This window comes from Dromiciops gliroides, chromosome 2, assembly GCF_019393635.1.
Source record: "Dromiciops gliroides isolate mDroGli1 chromosome 2, mDroGli1.pri, whole genome shotgun sequence".
Taxonomy (NCBI): domain Eukaryota; kingdom Metazoa; phylum Chordata; class Mammalia; order Microbiotheria; family Microbiotheriidae; genus Dromiciops; species Dromiciops gliroides.
The window spans coordinates 360,408,537-360,430,295 of NC_057862.1; the positions used below are offsets into that span (position 1 = coordinate 360,408,537).

The 21,759-nt window shown below is 41.7% G+C and overlaps 2 protein-coding genes across 3 annotated transcripts in view; one reads left to right on the top strand and one right to left on the bottom strand.

Annotated features, from left to right (window-relative positions):
• Positions 1 to 5,108: 5,108 nt before the first annotated feature.
• LOC122738886 (NHP2-like protein 1) lies at positions 5,109 to 5,513 on the bottom strand. Its single transcript, XM_043980772.1, has one exon. The coding sequence runs from the start codon at positions 5,511 to 5,513 to the stop codon at positions 5,109 to 5,111; it is 405 nt and encodes a 134-aa protein (XP_043836707.1).
• A 13,439-nt stretch (positions 5,514 to 18,952) lies between these two features.
• ACSS2 (acyl-CoA synthetase short chain family member 2) overlaps positions 18,953 to 21,759 on the top strand; it is a 31,201-nt gene continuing 28,394 nt past the window's right edge. For both annotated transcript variants that reach the window (XM_043982339.1, XM_043982340.1), the window contains exon 1: positions 18,953 to 19,230. In XM_043982339.1, the coding sequence (XP_043838274.1) occupies positions 19,053 to 19,230 (178 nt within the window). In that variant the 5' untranslated portion in view covers positions 18,953 to 19,052. The remainder of the gene's footprint in view (positions 19,231 to 21,759) is intronic.

The window sequence follows — 21,759 nt, forward strand, 5'->3', positions numbered from 1 at the left end:
ATCTGCATTCTTATTTAGTAGTTTTTCCTCTAGATGTAGATAGCATTTTTCATCATGAGTCTTTTGGAATTGTCTTGGATTTGTAAGGGGCTAAAATTCTAGCTAGTCTGTCTAAAATATCTAATGAGTGGTCGCCAATAAATTATAAGCTTTAGCAAGAGTTAGACTTTTAAGCAGTTATTAAGGAGAATAAGAATTTGGTGAAGAGAGAAAGGCCTAGATTCATCTATCTATTAAAGGGAGAGCGCATTTCTTGCTCCACTCTACACCAGAGTCCTGACGAAAAAGAGCCCCAGAGCACCAGCCTCACCCCCTCTTCCTCCCACAAGCAAACGTCACTTCCTGACACCAAAGAAAAGCCACATGGCCTTGCCCTCAGAGGCCTTCTCCTCATGGTGGAGCTTTCCTATAGTAAGTCTCCAGCAGGTGGCATCATTCCAATTGTTATAGATTATTGTATTGCTAAGAAGAGCTAAGTCTATAATAGCTGATCATCATACAATGTTGCTGTGTACAATGTTCTCCTGGTTCTGCTCACTTCACTCAGAATCAGTTCATGTAGGTCTTTCCAGTAAACTGTGCTATTTCACATAATATATCATAATATGTGTGTGTGTGTGTAAATAGAAGACTATACAACCAAGGAGGAAGGAGAGGGGTAGCAGATATCTCTTGAACCTCCCATTTATCTGAAGTAGTCAAAGGAGGGTAGAAAACACAATCTGGTATAGGGAAACAGGATGAAATGGGAAAAGGTAAAATAAGAGGAATGGTAGATTCATGGAGAGATTAGTCATATACACTTTATAGAAATGAAGACAGACCTAAGCTATTGTAAAAATGTTAAATGCTCAGAGATAGGCTGAGCCAATATAATAAAAATGGCAATACAACCTAAATTAACTTATTTGGACATTACAATACCTATCAAATGACCAAAAGATTACTTAACAGAGCTAGGAAAAAACAGCAATAAAGTTCATCTGGAGGAACAAAGGTGAAAAATCTCAAGGGAAGTAATGGGGGGGGGGCGGAAGTGGGGACTTAGCAGTATCAGCTCTCAAAAAGAAGAGGCACATGTCATTGTAGAAGCCAAAAATCTTAGTAGTTTAGTGTTTGATAAACCAGAGACCCCAGTTATTTGGCAAGGATTCATTATTCCACAAAAATGGTTGAGATAACTGGAAAGAAATATTGGAGAAATTAGATTAGTACTTCACACCATATACAAGATAAGTTTGAAATGGAAATATGACTAGATGTAAAAGTCATATCATAAATATATATATATATTTTTGGGGGGGTTGGTGAGGCAATTGGGGTTAAGTGACTTGCCCAAGGTCACACAGCTAGTAGGTGTTAAGTGTCTGAGGCCGGATTTGAACTCAGGTACTCCTGAATCCAGGGCCAGTGCTCTATCCACTGCGCCATCTAGCTGCCCCCATATCATAAATATATTAAAGAAGCAAGAAAGAAATTACCTTTGAGGCCCATAAATAGAAAAGTTCATGAGCCAAGAAGAGATAGAAAGGATTAAAGAAGATAAAACAGATCATTTTGATTACATAAAATTAAAATGTTTTAGACAAACAAAACCGATTTAGTTAAAATTAGAAAGGAGACAATTGGGAAAAAATCTTGGCAGCAATTTTCTCTGATAAAGATCTTTCTAAGATATATTAGGAACTGATTCAAATATTTAAGAATAAGAGTCGTTCTCCAGATGATAAATGATCAAATCATATAAACAGGTAGGTAGCTTTCTTTTTTTAAAATAATAAAAATTTTTTTTATAATTTTGGGTTCCAAATTTTATCCCTCCTTCCCTCCCCTCCTCCCTCTCTGAGGTGTTAAGCAATCAGATATGAGTTATACATGTATGATTATGTAAAACATTACCTTATTAGTCATTTTGTATATGAAAACTTGAATAAAAGAAAAAAATGAAAGAAAGTTAAAAATAACATGCTTCAGTCTATGTTCCATCAATATCAGTTGTTTCTTTGGAGGTGCATAGTATATTTCATCAATAGCCCTTTGAGATTGTCTTGGATCATTGTATTGTTGAAAATAGTTAAATCTTTCACAGTTCTTCATCAAACAATATTGCTGTCTCAGTGCACAGTGTTTTCTTAGTTCTGCTCACTTCACTATACATCAGTTCATACAAGTCTTTCCAGGCCTTTCTGAAATCATCCTGCTTGTCATTTCTTATGGCAAAATAATATTCCATCACCATCATATACGATAGCTTGTTTAGCCATTCCCCAATTGATGGGCATCCCTTTGATTTCCATTTCTTAGCTACTACAAAAAGAGCAGCTATAAATATTTTTGTACAAATAGGTCTTTTTCTCCTTTTTGGGATGTCTTTGGGATATAAACTTAGCAGTGGTATTGCTGAATCAAAGGGTATGCACAGTTCTATGGCCCTTTGGGCATAGTTCCGAATTGCTCTCTGAAGCGATTGGATTGTTTCACAACTCCACCAACAGTGGATTATTGTCCCAGCTTTCCTGAAAAAAAAAATGTTTTTAAAAAATAAGAGTGTTTGACCCAATGACTTCCAAGGTCCTTTCCAGTTATAGATCTATGTTTCTGTTTTTTTGGTTTTTTGCGGAGCAGTGGGGGTTAAGTGACTTGCCCAAGGTCACACAGCTAGTAAGTGTCAAGTGTCTGAGGCCAGATTTGAACTCAGGAACTCCTGAATCCAGGGCCGGTGCTTTATCCACTGCGCCCCCTCCAGTTATAGATCTAATGATCTGTGAGATCCCTTCCAGCTTCATAAACTCTGATAATCCTAGGATCCTACCTCACATAGCACCGGATTTTCACCTCTTTGATGCATTCATTATGTAATACTATTCTTCCCAGGGTCACACAGCTAGTAAGTGTTAAGTGTCTGAGGCCGGATTTGAACTCAGGTACTCCTGACTCCAAGGCCAGTGCTCTATCCACTGCGCCATCTAGCTGCCCCCATTCTGTAATACTATTACAGTTAACTGTGTTTGTGTCTCATTATCTTAAGGGACTATAAATCCCATAAGGGCAGTGACTATGTTTGATCTGACCTTTGGATAAAGACCAAGGCCAAGTTTCTCGAGCTGCTATGTTTCTATAGTCTAGCCTCCACCTCCAGCGCAGAACTCAAGCTCTCAACCTGGGACCCTGGACTCATGACTGGTGAGCATTTACCATATCCAGTCCAGACTCAAACTCACCAAACTACTCACCTCTCCCCCTGCTCAGAGAATGGTACACAAATCAGCACAATCCACAGTAATCAACACATCACAACTAAAAAGTACAAGTCAATCAATTACCCAGTGACTCCAATCACCATCTCTATTACTTGCAGGATAAAACCTCCTTTCCTGGCCACCCAATATCTATAGTCTTCCCTATTAGAATGTAAATTCATTGAGGATAGGGACAATCTTGCTTGTTTCTATTTGTAGCCATAGCACTTAGCATAGTACCTGACACAAAAAAGGTCCTTAATAAATGTTTTTATTCATTTATTCATTCTGTACTTAGTAGGTGCTTACTAAATGCAGACTGACTGGATTAATTCATGACATACCATATTGGGAACAAGAGCACCCCCTCCCCTCATTTGCTCTGCTTCCAGCCAAGTTACCACAGCTATCATCTAGGGGAAGCTCCTCCTCTAGAGAGGGGTCAGCACCCCTGTCACCATTCTTTGTTTGTTTGTTTTGTGGGGAGATGGGGGTTAAGTGACTTGCCCAGGGTCACACAGCTATTAAGTGTCAAGTATCTGAGGCTGGATTTGAACTCAGGTCCTCCCGAATCCAGGGCCAGTGCTTTATCCACTGTGCCACCTAGCTGCCCCCTGTCACCACCTATTCTAACAACCAACCAGCTGCCATTGTAGGACAGATAAGCCCAAGAAGCCCAAAGGAACAGCAGTCTTACACCCCTACCAACATTTCATCAGCCTCTATTCTAGTCTGTTCTGGAAGCTCTTCTCTAAGGAAGAAACCCTTCTCTGAAGATATGACCTGGCAACTGACTCTGCAGGTGCTTCAGTGTTTCCCCACCCTGCTCTTCCTTATCAGCACCTGCTACTCAAGACCCAGAAAAGAAAGTTCTCATGCCAAAGTTCTTGGCATCATCAAATGGTTCAACATCTGAAACAGACATGGTTTTATTCATGGGAATAACAGTAAAGAATCTGCATTACTATCTGCATTGTGTCCATTGCACCCTAAAGACCTTGAGGTCTTTCCATCTGACATGATACAAAAGTTCTTTCACCCTATTCTAATGTGAGCTCCTTCAGATCAGGACTGTCTTGATTTTCTGTATGTATCTCCCAACAGTAAGCACTTTGTGCTAGAGCATAGTTAGAACTTTGAACATAGTAAGTGCTTAATGAGAACTCATTCATTTCATTCATTCTGTCCTTGTCAGGGAAGCAGCTCAGTAATGAGGAACCCTTGCTTTCTCCAGCTCAGCCATGTAGCCAAAGTTGTGCTGGTAAATGTTTAACAACTGGGCCAAGGTATGGGGGTGGGGGAAACAAAAGAAATGTGAGTTTGACACATATTTTTTTTAGTTTAACCTACATTGTCAATATTTTCTTATGTCTAGCAGATCACTAAAACAAGTCAAGCCCTGATTTGTAGCATTGCTGATTTCTTGGGTATAAATGCTCACATTTAAAATTTAACAATCGGGGAGCTCTCAAGCTCCAACCTGGTTCCGGCACACTCCTGTACGTGACCCTTCCCTGAGGGGCTAACCCCATTTTCCCAGTGGGATATATGCCCCTAGGTAGGGTCTTTTGTTGGGTCTGTGTCTTCTTCTCAAGGTGTCTGCCCTCTTCAGTGAGGTCCATGGCTTCCCAATATTGTCTATGTCCTTATTTGGGCTCCGTGTCACATTCCTCTCAGTCTCCCCTCTGCTCATAAGGGCTGAGTCTCATAAATAAGAACACTGTCTCTGCACCTGCAGCAAGGTCTGTGTGTTGTGTTTTTTCTTTTTTTCTAACAGCAATAAAAATGTTTAACATTGAAAGTCACCTGAGAACAGTCTCTGCCCACCATCCTTCACCCACAAGCCACACAGCCCTCCCAGGTAGGATCCTACAGAGACACCTGAGCTGCAGGTGCGGGCCTAGATTGTCTCTCGATTGACTGCTGGACAAACTGAATCTGAGGCTTCAGCTGGGAGCCTTCTTTGATGGTGACGGAGCACGCGATGACCGGCCGGGAGACGCCACAAGCCCGCCCCAGTGCCTGCTTGGAGCGCACGAACACGTAGGGGACGTTCTTGTCTTCATACAGCCACAGGAGGTGGAGGATGATCTCCAAGGGCTCGGCCATCACGATGAACTCCGAGATGCCTCTGTTGAGGGTTTCGGTGGCTTCATTGGCGCCCTTCCGCAGTTGCTTGTAGTTACAGGACTGCTGTACCAGGTCCGGCAGCTTTTTAGTGAGCTGGGCATCTGCCCACGGGTAAGCTTTGGGGTTCACTTCGGCCTCAGTCATTCTCGCGATCCTGCCGTCCGGTCCCCTCCTCGGAAGAGCGCTGGGATCGCGGGAGCACGAGTCCTGGAGTGGAAAAGATCCCGCTCGGGGCAGGGTCTGCGTCTTGTTAAGGCTGTCTGAGAATCCTTTAGTGCATGCTGTGTTCCCTTGGTAAGATCTAAGTCCTTTCAGTGAATTCTATCTCTTTCACTGGAGTCTATGTCCTCTCAGTGAAACGTTTATTTGGGGCTTGTCTCCTTATAAGTATCCTTGTCTCTTCTAGTGGGTGTAGATCCCTATCCTTTCAGTGGAGTCTGTGGCCTCTCAGTGAAGCCTATATTCACAGGAGTTTGTGTCCCTCTTAGTGGGTTGTATGTCTCCCAAGTCGGGTCTGTGCCCTCTTAATAGGGCCTGTCTCTGTGCAGGGCCTGTATTTCTTCTGTAGGATCTGTTTTCCAAGCGTGGTCTTGTGTTCCCTTAGTGAGGTGGCTGGGTGGTGCAGTGGATAGACAGCTAGCTGGACCTAGAATTAAGAAGATCTGGGTTCAAATTCAGCTGTGTGAATTTGGGCAGGTCACTTAACTCCTGCCTCAGTTTCCCTCAGTTGTAAAAAAGGATCATAATAGTGATAGAGGTGACCAAAAGGGTTAATAGAAAAACTAAGGCTTGAGTTGAGTCCTTATCAACAAACACTATCAACAGAAGTTTAAGGAAACAGTAGCCAGGAATTAACAATCCCAGATGACAGGAAACAAACTGTACCTAGAAACCAGATCTTAAAGAGATATCCTAAACAGAGAGACCCTTGGGGTCTGACGCGGTTAAACATGTTTTAGATACATGCGCAGAAGGACCAAATGTGTCCTCAAGTTCACCTTATGACATTTAAACCACAAAAACACACTCCTAGGGAAAAGGGTGCCTGCCTTGAGGGACATTTTAGCATCCTAAGAACTCCAAAATAGGATATGAACCTCCCACAAGGAGATTAGGATAATGAGGAAATAACCTACATTTTTCACTATAAATATAACCGTCTTCACCTCCCTATTCAAGACACCTTTCTCCTTTGGGTGTTCTCCCTGTGGCCAGGCAATATTTTGTGTGTGTGTGTGTGTGTGTGTGTGTGTGAGGCAGTTGGGGGGGTTAAGTGACTTGCCCAAGGTCACACAGCTAGTGTCAAGTGTCTGAGGCCGGATTTGAACTCAGGTCCTCCTGAATCCAGGGCCAGTGCTTTGTCCACTGTACCACCTACCTGCCCCAGGACCCCAATAATTCTTGCAACAAATTCCTGTTTAGCTTTTAAAGCACTTCACTTTATTTCCCCAAAATTATCTTTTCAGCCCAACTAGGCATTACTCTCTCCTTCACAGTCTTTGATTTAGTCAAAATGGCCTTTTTTCTGTTCTTCACATGTGAGGCTCCATCTCTGGTCTCTGTGCCTTGCCATTGGCTATCCCTCAGTCCCGGAATGCACGATCTCCTCACCTCTGCCTCAAAGAATCAATCCTTCTCTTCCTGCCAGTACCAACTCAGCTATCACTTTGTACATGGAGCCTTTCCAATCTCGTTTATTAGGGCTCTCTCTTTCAAACTATCTTGTATTCAACTACAATGTATTTGTTTGTATTTATAATCTTTAGATGGGAGTGAAGAGGTCAGCAAGTGATAATCTGAACTAGACACCATCCATCTAGTCCCTTAAGCTAACTAAACCTGTTTGGAGATAATTACATATGTAGCCAGGTGATAGTCCTTTTGCATGTTGTCTTGAAAGCAAGGACTGTTTGCTTTTTCATATTTGTATCTCTGATGCTTTGTATGGTGCCTAGTGCCTAGTGCCTAGTAGGTACTTAATAAATATTTATTAATTGACAATACTAGAGATTGCTCATGTGAAGTACACCTTGCACTTAATGGCACATGTTTAGCACCATATATGTTAATTATGAATCTTGCTTATTTATTCTTTTGCTGTTGTGCTTATTTGCTTATGTACATATGTTATGTTTATAGTATAACAATATCTGGTTTTTGCTCATTGTTTATTTGTGTACATACTAATGATTATTGCTTTTTTGCTATTTATTATTATTTCCTATGTCCTATGGATGTGAATGTACTTTTTAAAAAAAAAATGTACTCTTGAGATGTGTATGTACTATGTTCTGCTTGTAACCTAGACAGTTTGCCTTTGAAGTAGAGCATCAAATAATGTTTTGTGTAGTGCTATAGCTATCTCATGCAGGGTCAATGAGCATTTGTTTTCACAGGTTCTTTAGAATGGTACATAGGAATCCAGGAAAATAATCCTTATTCTCTTAAAGTATTGAAGTTTGTATTTGTGCTATATAGTTAGTTTTCAGATGGATGCTGGCTGATTTTTGCAAGGAACTAAATTTTCTGGTCCCGGGAAGGTATGTCATCTCCTATAGGAATGTGGCTCTGGATCAGTTTAACAAGAGAGATTTTCTTGATTTCATCGATAGCTGAGGTCATGACACATGAAGTCATGTGAAGGCATATTTAGAGAGAATTCTGAGAGAAAGATGCCAGAAGTAGGAGTATATTAAGACCTGGGGGTGAAAGTTTGACTTATCTCCATCTTAAGATCTGGCAGATTTTTGTAGAGTCAAGTACTTACTGTATTTGTGCTTCTCTGCTCTTCTTGGTCATTATTGTTGTTTGTCCTTTTTGGGGGGGGTGGCAATGAGGGTTAAGTGACTTGCCCAGGATCACATAGCTAGTAAGTGTCAAGTGTCTGAGGCTGGATTTGAACTCAGGTCCTCCTGAATCCAGGGGCAGTGTTTTATCTACTTCACACTTAGCTGCCCTTGTCTTTTGTTCTTGAAGAGGACCATGACATTGGGGAGGTGATGTCCTGACTTGCAATGGATTGGATTTAAGTGAGGAAGGGCTGTGCAAAGTGACCAACCTCATTCTCTCCTCTAGGACCATCTGGCAAGATATAGCTAAGGCCTTTCACAAGTCTCAGTTTGCCTGAGGCAATGTCCATTTGATTAAGAAAGGAGGCAAAGAAGGGCCTTTTTTACAAAAAGATCTCCAGTTGTCCTGATATATATACATATACATATATATATATGTATGTGTGTGTGTGTGTATGTATATGTATATGTATATATAACTTGTCACTAGACTCAGATGGCTTGGGAAGAGAGAGTGAGGCTGGTGACTTTGCACAGCCCTTCCTCACTGCAAGTCGTAACATTGCCTCCTGATGTCATGGTCCTCTTAGAGAATGAAGAACAAACAACAACTAACAACTGGCTCTTCTTGTCAAAGACTGAAAAAAGCAGTTATTGCTAGCACAGCAGCAGTCACCCAGTTTAATAAAACAGCTGAGACAAAGTAAGAATAACCTCAATCAGTGAGCACTTAACTTTGTGGTCTAGATTGGGTCAGATTACCCCTGCTGCCCCTAAAAACAATTTCATTCTACTATAGCTGTAAGCCAGAGAGAAGGCAAATGCTATTAAATGCACCACTCCTCCAGAGTTTGTGATTCACTTATTCTACCTAGTTAGCATATATTCACAGAGATTCCCCTTTTATCCCTGTGATTTCTATACATTCCTTTGTCACTATTTATTCTTTTTTTTTTTTTTTTTGCGGGGCGATGGGGATTAAGTGACTTGCCCAGGGTCACACAGCTAGTAAGTGTCAAGTGTCTGAGGCCGGATTTGAACTCAGGTACTCCTGAATCCAGGCCCGGTGCTTTATCCACTGCGCCACCTAGCTGCCCCTGTCACTATTTATTCTAATGGTATACAAAATATATTAGTGGCCACTAATGTTTGTTTGCATGATGTAATGTGAGTGATAGCAATGGAAAGCCAGTGAAAGGAGATGGCAGAGAGAAACCAGGAAATTGCCTAAGTTCTCCCAAATTTTCCTCAGAAACAATGTTAAATTAAGCCTTTAAATGGAGCAACAGAACCTACAAAAGACATAGTGAAACAATCTTCCAGCTTAGGATAACCTAGAAGGACTTCAAGAAAGGTCTATCTCACCTGAATAAAAAGGAAGCACAGCTCAGTGCAGAGATTGTCTGGGCAAGCCAGGAGGAGACTCAGACACAGCACAGATCAGCAGCTGAGGACCCTCAGTCCTAGCTCAGCAAGCTAGTGGCACAGGCAGGCCAGTTGTGAAGGCTCCAGCTTCAGCACAGAAAGCAACCTGCCAGTTGGGGTATCTGATATACAACAGGTTCAACTAGGCTGGGCCAAACCACTGCAATGAGAAAATTCCAAGTCACTGAGGCCTCAGAGCAGAAAGCCAGTGATCAGGCCTCTGACCCCCAGCAAAAGAAGCTTGGGACAATGCACCCTGTACCCCAGGAGCAGAGTTCAACTTTAAAAGACATGAATGAGGCTAAAATATGAATAAAAAACAGAAAAGAACCCTCACCATAGAAAACTACTATGGTGACAGGGAAGACCAAAAAATAAACTCAGAAGAGGACAACAATGTCAAAATGTCTATACTAGAAACCTCAAAGAGGAAGAAGAATTTGTCTTAAGACCAAAAAGCCCTCTTGGAAGAGCTCAAAAAGGATTTTATAAATCAAATAAGAGAGGTAGAAGAAAAATTGGGGAAAAAAATGAGTTATTTGAGAGAGTCAATAGCTTGGAAAAAGAAAATTACCCCTTTAAAATCCAATTGGACAAATGGGAAAGGAGGTACAAAAGCTGACTGGGGAAAATAATTCCTTAAGAATCAGAATTGGGGCGGGGCAGCTAGGTGGCGCAGTGGATAGAGCATCGGCCTTGGAGTCAGGAGTACCTGGGTTCAAATCCGGCCTCAGGCACTTACCACTTACTAGCTGTGTGACCCTGGGCAAGTCACTTGACCCCAATTGCCTCACAAAAAAAAAAAAAAAAAAGAATCAGAATTGGGCAGATGGTAGCTAATGACTCAACAAGACATCAGGAAGCAGTAAAGCAGAATCAAAAGAATATAAACATAGAAGAAAATGTAAAATACCTCTTCAGAAAAACAATAGACCTAAAAAATAGATCCAGTAGGGACAATTTAAGAATTGTTGGACTACCATAGGGCCATGATCAAAAAAAGGAGATTGGACAGCATATTCCATGACATTATCAAGGAGAACTGCCCCAAGTCTTAGAGCCTGAAGAAAAAGTAGCCATTGAAAGAATCCATTGATTACCTCCTGAAAGAGTCTCCAAAAAGAAAACTCCAAGGAATATTGTAGCCAAATTCCAGAATTATCAGGTGAAAGAGGAAATGTGGCAAGCAGCCAGAAAGAAACAATTTAAATATTAAGGAGCAACAATCAGGATTACACTGGACCTGGCAGCTTCAACATTAAAGGATTGGAGGACTTGGAATATGTTATTCTGGAGGGCAAAGGAACTTGAATTACAATCAACAATGTATTACCCAGCAAAATTAAGCATAATCTTTCAGGGGGAAAGCTAGACATTGAACAAAATAGGGGACTTTAAAACTTTTCTGATGAAAATTCCAGAATTGAATGGAAAATTTAGTCTTCAAATACAAGACTCGAGAAGCCTAAAAAGGTAAAACAAGGGGGAAAAGCTAAAACATTTTGCAATAAGGGAAGAGGTACTTGTAACTCTTGAGAACTGTATTTCTAAGATCTCTAAGGCAGATACACATAGACAGAGGATGTGGGTATAAATTGATTTTGATGTGATGATATTAAAGAAAAAGTCTAAGGGTGACAGAAAGGATTATGCTGGGAGAAGAGGAAAAGGGAGACAGAATGGGATAAATCACAACATATGAAAAAGCACAAAAGATGGACAGGGTGGGCATAGTTTCAACCTTACACATATTTGATTTGGCTCAAAACGGGAAAAAGATACACACTCAGTCAGGTATAGAAATTTATCTTACCCTATAGGTGAGTAAGAAGGAAAAGGGGAAAAAAGTGTGGGGTGCTGATAGAAGGGAGGGTGGATTGAGGGAGGTAGCAGTCAGAAGGACGACACTGGTGAGAAGGGACAGTGGGAAAGGAGAGAGAAAAGTATAAACAAGGGGGAAAATAGGATGGAGGGAAATATACAGCTAGTAATCATAACTGTGAATGTGAATGGGATGAACTCTCCCATAAAATGGAAGCAAAAGTCAGTAAAGTCTGGGATAATATGTTAAACTTATCTAGCACGACCACTTTAGGGGCATGTATGGGGCAGGGGTGGGAGGTAGGAAGTGGTAGCCAAGCAATGGACTCTCCCTGAAAACTCCCAAGCCCATGTAGAGAGATGTAAAGATAGAAGTATTCTTCCTCTGGAAACATTTAAAGAAATCTATTCCTATTCATTACTACATGTGGAATTACTCTACCATGGTAGCCCTGTAACAGTTATGCTACATAGTGTAAATGCTTGGAGGAATCCCTGCTAGGGTGTGTGTATATGTGTGTGTGTGTGTGTGTGTGTGTGTGTGTGTGTGTGTGTGTGTGTTTGTAACACAGGCTACCCTGGCCCCCAGTACATGAAAGCCAGATGTATTAGATTTTTACTTTTCTCCCACCCCCAGGGTTCTCCAGTACCATTAAAGGGATTTAAGAGGTTTCTAGGAACTCTGCAAATAGCTCCGGCCTCCTCCAATGTTGTTCCCTTTATTGTACGGGATGGTCACTTACACCCCAATTCCATTTAGCCAATAACAGTCAGATTAGTTTTTATACAGAAATGTTTACTTCTTTTTTTTTTTTTTTTAGTGAGGCAATTGGGGTTAAGTGACTTGCCCAGGGTTACACAGCTAGTAAGTGTTAAGTGTCTGAGGCCGGATTTGAACTCAGGTACTCCTGACTCCAGGGCCAGTGCTCTATACACTGCACCACCTAGCTGCCCCAGAAATGTTTACTTCTAAAGGTAAAATCATAAAAGTACAAATTTGCTCCCCCAACTTGAGATGGATAATCCTCCTCTCCCTCACCCCACCCCACCTCAATCTCTGGAGAGGGGAAAGATATTAGGTTCATAGTTTAGTTAGTTTTTTATACAGCACAGTCCCAATTCTAAGTTCAAACCCCCCTGGGGGCTTAAATCTAGACACCCTAGGGGATTCTGTGCCAGGTGGCCTGCCTGCAATCCTTACTCCAAGGTCTGCATGGCTTGAACTCCCAGGTCACATGAAGATCATCTCTAGTACTTGAAACTAAAAAAACAACAACATAGACAGAAAACCAAGGGGTCCTCAGGCCCTTTTCTTGCAACCGGATTAAAGAGAGGGTGCAGGGAGGAAAACTCCTCTCCTTCTCACTTGTGTAGGCCATTTCTCCCATGCTGTCGATGAATTCTAGATGCAGCAGATAAGAGTTGTTGAAAAGGACACAGCAGAAAAAAGAGACAACAAATGTTCAGTCTCTCTAATATAAAGTAGTCATCCAAACAAAGGAAGCTACCTCCCACCTATGTGGTAGAAAAAGAAGAGAAGTGAGTTGCATGTTAGGTAAACTAGGAATTGAGTTAAATAGAAACTAGGTACCTCATATCATCTACCAAGATAAATTCTAAATGAATATACGATTTAGACATAACAGGTGACATCATAAAAGCATTAGAGGGGTAAGGAAGAAATTATTTGGTTTTTTTTTTTTTGGAAATTTATGAGGTTTTTTTATTTTTTCCGTTACATGTAAAGATAGTTCTCAACTTTTGTTTATACAAGCTTTGCAATTTCAGATTTTTCTCCCTCCCTCCCCTCCCTCCCCCCCTCCCCTAGACAGCAGGTAATCTGATATAGGTTATATCTATATATCTCTATACATATACATATAGATATAGATATATATATACACACACATATATATATACGGAAGAAATTATTTGTAAGATATATGGATAGGGGTTCATGACCAAACAAAATATAGAGAGGATCGCAGCAGGTAAAACAGACAAAAAGGTTTTGTACAAATAAAACAAATATAGTTAAAACTAGAAAAGAAGCAAGCAAAGGGAAAATACCTTTGTAGCATGCTTCTCTGATAAAAGTCTCATTTCCAAGATATATGTAGGGAACTAATTCAAATTTATAAGAACAAGTACCCTTTCCCATTTGATAAATGGTCAAAGGATATGAAGAGGCAGCTATGAGAGGAAGAAATTAAAGCTGTCAAAAGCCATATGAAAAACTGTTCTAAATCACTAATAATTAGAGAAATGCAAATTAAAACAACTCTAAAGTTCTCTCTCACACATATCAAATTGGAAAAATTGACCAAAAAAAAAAAAAAGGAAAATGACAAATGCTGGAGGGGCTATGAGAAAACAAGTATGTAATTAATGCACTGTTGGTGGAGTTGTAAACTAGTCCAACTACTCTGGAAAGCAATTTGGAACTATGGCCCAGAAGTTAATAAATCCTTTGATACAGAGATACCACTACTAAGTAAGTCTTTACCCTAAAGGATCAGAGAAAAAGGAAAAGGACCTATATGTAAAAAAAAATTTAAATACATATCAGCTCTTTTTATAGTGGAAAAGAATGGGAAACTCAACTGGATAATGGCTAAACAAGTTATGGTAAATGAATGTGACAGAAAAGTGTTGTGCTGTAAGAAATGATGAAGGAGATGGTTTCAGAGAAACCTGGGAAAATGTGCCTGAATTGATGTAGAATGAGGTCAGGAGAGCAAGTTATATACAATGGCAATTATAGTGCAAAGACAAACAACTTTAAAAGACTTGGGAACTCTGATCAACACAATGACCAGCCACAATTCCAGAGAACTTATGATGAAATATGCTATCTATTTCCTAATAGATAATGCGCTCAGAGTACAAATTAGGACATGTTTTTCTGGACATGGCTAATGCAAGAATTTTTTCCTTGACTATATAGGTTTATAACAGGGGTTTTGTTTTTCTTGCTTTCTCAATGTATAGGGAGAGGGATGGGAAAGAGAGAAGGCAGATCATTTGAAAATAAAATATAATTTTTAAATGTAATGTAAGCTCTTTGAGAGTAGAAATAGTTTTATTTATTGTATTTGTGTCTCCAGTGCCTAGAAGAATGCCAAATACATACCTAGTGCTTAATAAATGCCCATTGAAGGCAGTTTTCGGAGGAAATCAAAGCTCTCAATAGTTATATGAAAAAATGCTCTACATCACTATTGATTAGAGAAATACAAATTAAAACAACTTTGAGTTACTACCTTGCACCTATCATATTGACTAACATGCCAGAAAAGTAAAATGACAAATGCTGGAGGGAATGTGGAAAAGTAGGGATGCTAATGCAATGTGGGTAGAGTTGGGAACTGGTCCAACCATTCTGGAGGGCAATTTGGAACTATGGCCAAAGACCTATAGCTCTTCTCAGCAATATAATAATCCTAGATATTTCCAAAAGACTCATGATGGAAAAATGCTATGCACATCCAGAGAAAGAACTATGGAATCTGATTGTAGATTGAAGTATACTTTAAAAAATTAATATATTATTTTTTATTCTGCTTTTTCTTTTGCAACATGGCTAATATGGAAATATTTTGTATGATTGCGCATATATAAATTATATCAAACTGGTTGTTGTCTCAGGGAGGGAGAGAATTTGGAACTCAAAATAAAAAAAAACAAATGTTAAAAATTTTTGTTTACATGTAATTGAAAAAAGGATAAAATAAAAATTAAATGTAAAAAAAAATGCCTGTTGATTGCTTAATTCGTTGTAGGCATGAGATTCAATCAAAGCAAAGACACAAAAACAGGAAATGAAGAGTCAGATATGAAAATCAATAAGAAGACCCACATGACATGTTTGGGACCAGGTTGTGAAAACTTTTAATGCCAAAGAGTATTTTATATTCTATCCTAGAGGCCAATAGGGAAACATTGGAGTTTATTCAGGAGAAGAGTGATGAGGTCAGATCAGTGCTTTTGGGAAATGACTTTGTCATATGTGTGAAGGTGGCTTGGTTTGGGGACCAATCAAGAGGCTATAGTAAAAGTCCAGGTAAAAGATAATGAAGGGGGCAGCTAGATGGTGCAGTGGTTAAAGCACCGGCCCTGAATTCAGGAGTACCTGAGTTCAAATCTGACCTCAAACACTTGACACTTACTAGCTGTGTGACCCTGGGCAAGTCACCTAACCCCCATTGCCTACAAAAACAAAAACAACAACAACAACAACAACAACAACAACAAAAAGATAATGAGGGCCTGAACTAGGGCAGTTGCTGTGTGAGTGAAGAGAAGGGGTTGGATGAATGAGATGTAAAAGTAGAAATGAAAAGACACATTGTGACAGTACTAGGGAACTCTGGGAGAGGGGTAGGTTTGGGGGAAAAGATATTGAGTTCCATTTTGGACACATTAAGGTTGAGATGCCTATGGAAAGAATATAGAGTTCAAAGTGTCCAATAGGCAACTGGTAATGTGGGAAGTCTCCTGAGTCTTTAATACTTAGAAGAGATATTTGGGTTGGATCTATAGGTTAGGGAGTCATCTGCCTTGTGATCATATTGAAATCTGTGGGAGCTAATGAGATTACCAAGTGAGAGAGTATAGAGAAAAAAAGAGAAGAGGGTGTAGGTCAGAGCCTTGGGATACGACCCACATCTAGAAGTAACTGAGGATAATGGTCCACAAAGAGAACAGGGAAGGATTGGGATTAAGGAAGGAGTGGATTCTCAACAATACAATGATCCAAAACAATTTCAAAGAGCTATCATCGAAACATACTATCCACCTCCAAAGAAAGAACTGATGTTTATAGAACACAGACTGGAGCATGCTATTTTTTATTTTCTTTCATTTTTTCTTTTATTCAAGTTTTCACATACAAAATGATTAATATGGCAATGTTTTACATAATTGTACATGTATAACCCATATCTGCTTGTTTACCCCCTCAGGGAAGAGGGAGGGGAGAGAGGAAAGGAAGGATAAAAATTGGAACCCCAAACTATAAATAAAAATGTTTATTACTTAAAAAAAAAAAGGGAAGGAATGGGATTAAGAGAGAACAGTGTCACAAAAACCCAGAGGGGAGAAATTATTCAGTAGGGTATTTGGTTGGCCAACAATGTCAAAGGCAAGAGAAAGTCAAGAATGACATCTGAGAAAAGGCCCTAAGAGTTGGCAATTGAGATCATTAGTAACTTTGCAGAAAGCCATTTCTGTTGAGTAGTAGGGTCAGAAGTCAGATTGCAGAAAGTGAGAAGTGAGAGGAGAGGCAATGGTTGTAAATGTACCTTTTGTTATTTTATTCATTAAGTGCCTACTAGGCATAAGGCAATAAGGGTACAGAGACAAAAACAAAACAGCTTCTGACCTAAAGATTACACTCTCCTGGGGGATGCAGCATGTACACAGATAAGGATATTTTGATGATAGAGAGAGAATATTAATAATTGAATCATAGGATTATAGATTTACAATTTAACTAGTCTATCAATCAACAGTCATTTAAGTGCCTGCTATGTGCCTGACACTGTAATGGGATCTAGAGATACAAAGACAAAAATACAAGTCCCTGCTTTCCAGGAGGGCATTTTGTAGGGAAAGACATATACACATATTAGTATATACAAAATAAGTCTATAGGGGCAGCTAAGTGGCACACTGGCCTTGGATTCAGGAGGACCTGAGTTCAAATCCAGCCTCAGACACTTAACACTTACTAGCTGTGTGACTCTGGGCAAGTCACTTAACCCCAATTGCCTCACCAAAAAAAAAAAAACCAAACCACCCCCAAAACACACACAAAAAACCCAAACCAAAACCAAACAAAACAAGTCTATATAGAGGCAGCTAGGTGGTGCAGTGGATAGAGTACTCACTGGCCCTGGAGTCAGGAGGACCTGAGTTCATATATGACCTCAGACACTTACTAGCTGTGACCCTGGGCAAGTCACTTAACCTGATTACCAAATAAGAAAGAATATACAAGGCAACTTTTTTTTTTTTTGTGGTAGGCACCATCAGGCTGCAAGTTTTGGGAAACCTGTCTTAGGTAAGAAGTACTAATTGAACTGAGCTTTGAGGGAAACTAAGGATTCTAAGAGGCAGAGACGAGGAGGGAATGCATTCCAGGCATGGCGGTCAGCCTGTGTAAAGGCATGTATATAGACAGAAAAAAGGTGTTTTGTGTAAAGAACAAAATCAGTTTGGCCATACCCAAGAGTTCCTGAGGGGGAATAATGGAAGAGGCTTCAGGATTTATCTAGTCCTACCCCCTCATTTTACAAATGAGAGAACAGAGACCCAGAAAAGTTCAAGTTACCCAGGTAGTGACAGTGCTAGGATTTGAACTTAGGTCCTCTGACACCAGATCCAGGGCTCTTTTTCTTTAAAAAAAAAAAAAAGATAAGGGGTAGAGGGAGAGAGGGAATTTGAAACAGAAAATATACGTTTTTTTAAAAGGACAGGAGGGGGCAGCTAGGTGGCTCAGTGGATAAAGCAAAGGCCCTGGATTCAGGAGGACCCGAGTTCAAATTTGGCCTCAGACACTTGACACTTTCTAGCTATGTGACCCTGGGCAAGTCACTTAACCCTCATTGCCCTGCAAAAAAAAGAAGAAGAAGAAGAAGAATATAGAAGTAGAATCAACAGGGCTTCTAAACTAAATGGATATGAAAATAAAGGAAAGAGAAAAGTCAGTGATGCAAGTCAAGGATGCACACTGTGGTGATGAGAAGTATGATGGTGGCCTCAACAAGAATAAGGAAGTTTGGAGGAACCGTTGGGGTTGGAGTGCGTAAAAGCAAAAATAATGAGTTCTGTTTTTGATCTGCTGAATATGAGATACTGATTTTAGTACCAGTAACTCACCGTGTGATTTTAGACATCTCCCCAACCCCCGCAAGGGGCTTAGGCTGGGAGTGGGGTCGAGGGCATTTCTATCTCTCAGGTAGAGGGTGTTTTAATCCTTGAGGGTTGAAGGTTTGTTCCTGGGGTGGTGTCTATCTCCAGAATAGAGAGGAGGAGGGAGGTCTCTATACTTAGGGTTGGGGGTGGTGAGCTCCGTCCCTAGGGTCGGAGTTGCATTCTGCCCCTAGGCTTAAGGGATCACTCTTGGAGGTTGAAGGTGGTGGTAGGGGGTGTCTATGTCAATTTGAGGTTGGAGGAAGTTATGGAACTCCAGAGACTGGAGGAGGGGGGCCGGGAGTTACTTGGTGGTGGTGGTCTTTGTCCTTTCAGCTGAGGATGGTCAGAGCCTACTCTGGGACCCTCTTCCCCGCCTCCATCAGAGTCACCTCTCCTAGCGTTATCTCACCATGGGGCGGTGTCCCGAAGAGGGAGCTCCTGTTCCGCCCATTAGTAACCCCCTCAATAACAGGCCCCGCCCTGAACCCGCCTACACGAGTTGGCCCCTCCCCTTCCACATCTTCCCGACCTATCTCCTTCCTTCTCTTTCCCATTTGGGCCCCGCCTCACGCTAGCCTAGACCCTCCCTCTGAAGGGACACTCCCCTTCCTGTCTGGCCACGCCCCCGACCTGACAGGCGGGGCTGTTTTCTCCGGGGTTGGTAGCAGTGACTGACGCGAGGGCGCCAGGGCTGTCGGACAGTGACAGGAACGGACTGGGACTAGGCGAGATGGGGCTGCCCGAGGAAAGGAGCGGTACCGGGAGTGGGAGCGGGAGCGGGGGCGGTACTGGGAATGGAGAGCGGAAGAGGAGCTGGTCCCCGCCACCGGAGCTCAGCCGCACCGCGCACGTCCCTTCCATGGCGCGCTACCGGGAGCTGCATGGGCGCTCGGTGCTTGAGCCTCGGGGTGAGTGTGCCAGTCTGCGCCTGCGCCTCCGCGCCCCAAAGGGCGGCGTGTGGGGGGGTGCTCTGGGAGCGGGGAAGCTTAGAGAAGGGGACAGGGGAATTATAAGGGGAGGAGAATCGAGGGGAGGTCTGTAGAGGGGGGTTTGTGGGGGAGAGTGGAGTGAAAGGGTTGTCTGTAGTGGGGAGTGGGAAGAGGATGATTTGAGGGCTGTACAAAGGTAGGGTTCAGTGGGAGGAGTCAGCGAACAGACTATTGAGGGGAGTTGGTGGGAAGGAAGTATAGTTGACAGGGGAGACCTCAGTGGAGGTGATAAAGTTTGATTTGGAGGGTGAATGAGGGGGGAAAGAGATTTGCCAAGGTGGAGTGTCAAGGAGACAAGAATTAGAGGAAGGGGAAGAAAAGGTTGAGAGATGGAAGGGAAAGGACGGCGGGTTCTGCTTGCTCCGCCCGGGTTTGAGGGGCATCCCTTCCCCAGCCCTTTTCCTCCTCACCTGAGGCAACTTCTTCCTTTCCTCATCCTCTTCTCAGATTGTCTGGTTTACTTATCTAAATGCATGGTGTGTACCTCAGTAAAAGTAAGCTGTTTGAGGGCACGGACCGTTTGTTTTTCGTCTGTGTCTCTGATTCCCTTATACAGTGCCCGTACGTAGGAGACAGAGTGCATATTGAATTGAATTAGGAGCCAAGGAGACCTGCGTTCAGGGAAGCCATTTCAGGAAGTCATTTCTCTGAACTTCATTTTCCCTATTTATAAAATGAGTTGAGCTAGATGGTCTCTTAAGTTTCCTCCTTGTTCTATGATCTGCCTCTCTCCTTTTCCGTTTTAGCTGCCTTCCCTACTTCTTCAGTTCTTTCATTTTCAACTTTGGGGGAGTTTCTGCTTCCATGATACTCCAGTATCTGAGATCAGACTTAACTTCGGCTAAAACTGAATTCATCTTCCCTCACCTAACTTGTTCCTCCTGACTGACTTCCTTGTGTCTATTAGTGACATTTGTCATTTCCCCAAGTCATTCAAACTTGAAACTTTCATCACTGAAAAGTCACCCTTGACTACTCCCTCTCTCACCAAGTCACCAAGTCCTGTTTATTCTTCCTGTAAAATGTGTTTCAAATTTTCCCTTTCCTTCTGTTACTGCTGCCAACACCCTGAGTCAGATCCCTGTTGCCTTTCCCCTGGACTATTGCGATAGCCTCCTAATTATTCCTGCCTCCGGTCTCTTTCCCCTCCTATACTTTCTGCCGTCTAATCTTCCTTGTATGCAGCTAGGATTAAGATCTGCTATTCAAAAATGTTCTGTGTCTCCCAAGCTTAACTTGGCACTCAAGACCCTCCACAAGCCAGTCTTCTTAGTGTCTCACATACCATGCTTAGTCCTGTCTCCATGCTTCTGTACATAGTCAAATCTGCAAGTGGTTGGCATTTCTTCCCTCCCCTTTATGAACCTATTTACATTTCCTTTTACCTCTCTAGACCTTACCATCCTTTATTTGCGTGTTCAAATCCAGCCTCTTTCAGGAAGGCTCCCTTGACCTCCAAAGTCCACACTGATTTAGTGATGATAATAACCAATAGTGTCCATTCACAGTGTTTTATGGTTTCAAATTGATTTATATACATGGTCTCATTGGAGCCTCACAACAGCCCTGTGAAGTAGATAACCGAAATGTTATCCCCATTTTATTGTTGTGGGAACTGAATCTCAAGAAAGGGGAGATGGCTTACCCGAGGTCCCTTAGCTAGAAAGAGCTGCCTAGGGACCAAGTACCATTTCCTAATATTCTCTGCTGTCCTCCACTTTGATTTCTCCTTTCTGAATTCCTTCAGCATTTGCAATCTGTTCCATACAATCTAACTCTTGATGATATTTTGTCTTGTGACAAAGAAAAGAGATCCATGGGGAATCCGAAAAAGCTGGATTTGAGCTAAGCCTTGACCAGTAAAGAGTCAGTCTGTCACAGTGGATAACCAAAAATATCCGGGTTCAAGACCTGTCTCAAACACAAACTGGCTGTGTAATCCTGGGCAGGTTACTTACCCTCTCAGTGCTCTAGGTAATTCTTTAAAATTGTAAATTGTAGAGGAGAGAATAGAAAGAGCGTTTCCCATTCAGGAGTTATCCATGGGGGCAGCTAGGTGGCGCAGTGGATAAAGCACTGGTCCTGGATTCAGGAGGACCTGAGTTCAAATCTGGCCTCAGACACTTGACACTTACTAGCTGTGTGACCCTGGGCAAGTCACTTAACCCTCATTGCCCCCCCCCCAAAAGAGTTATCTAGCTAGGTGGCACAATGGATAGAGCACTGGTTCTAAAGTTGGGAGGGCCTGAATTCAAATTTGACCTCAGACACTAGCTGTTATGACCCTGGGCAAGTCACTTATTGCCTTAACCATCCGGGACCATCTCCAGTCATCCTGATAACATATCTTGCCTCCCGACCCAAATGGCTTCAGAGGAGAGAAGGAGGCTAATGACTTTGCACAGCCATTCTTCACTTAAATCCAGTTCATTGTAAGTCATGATGACA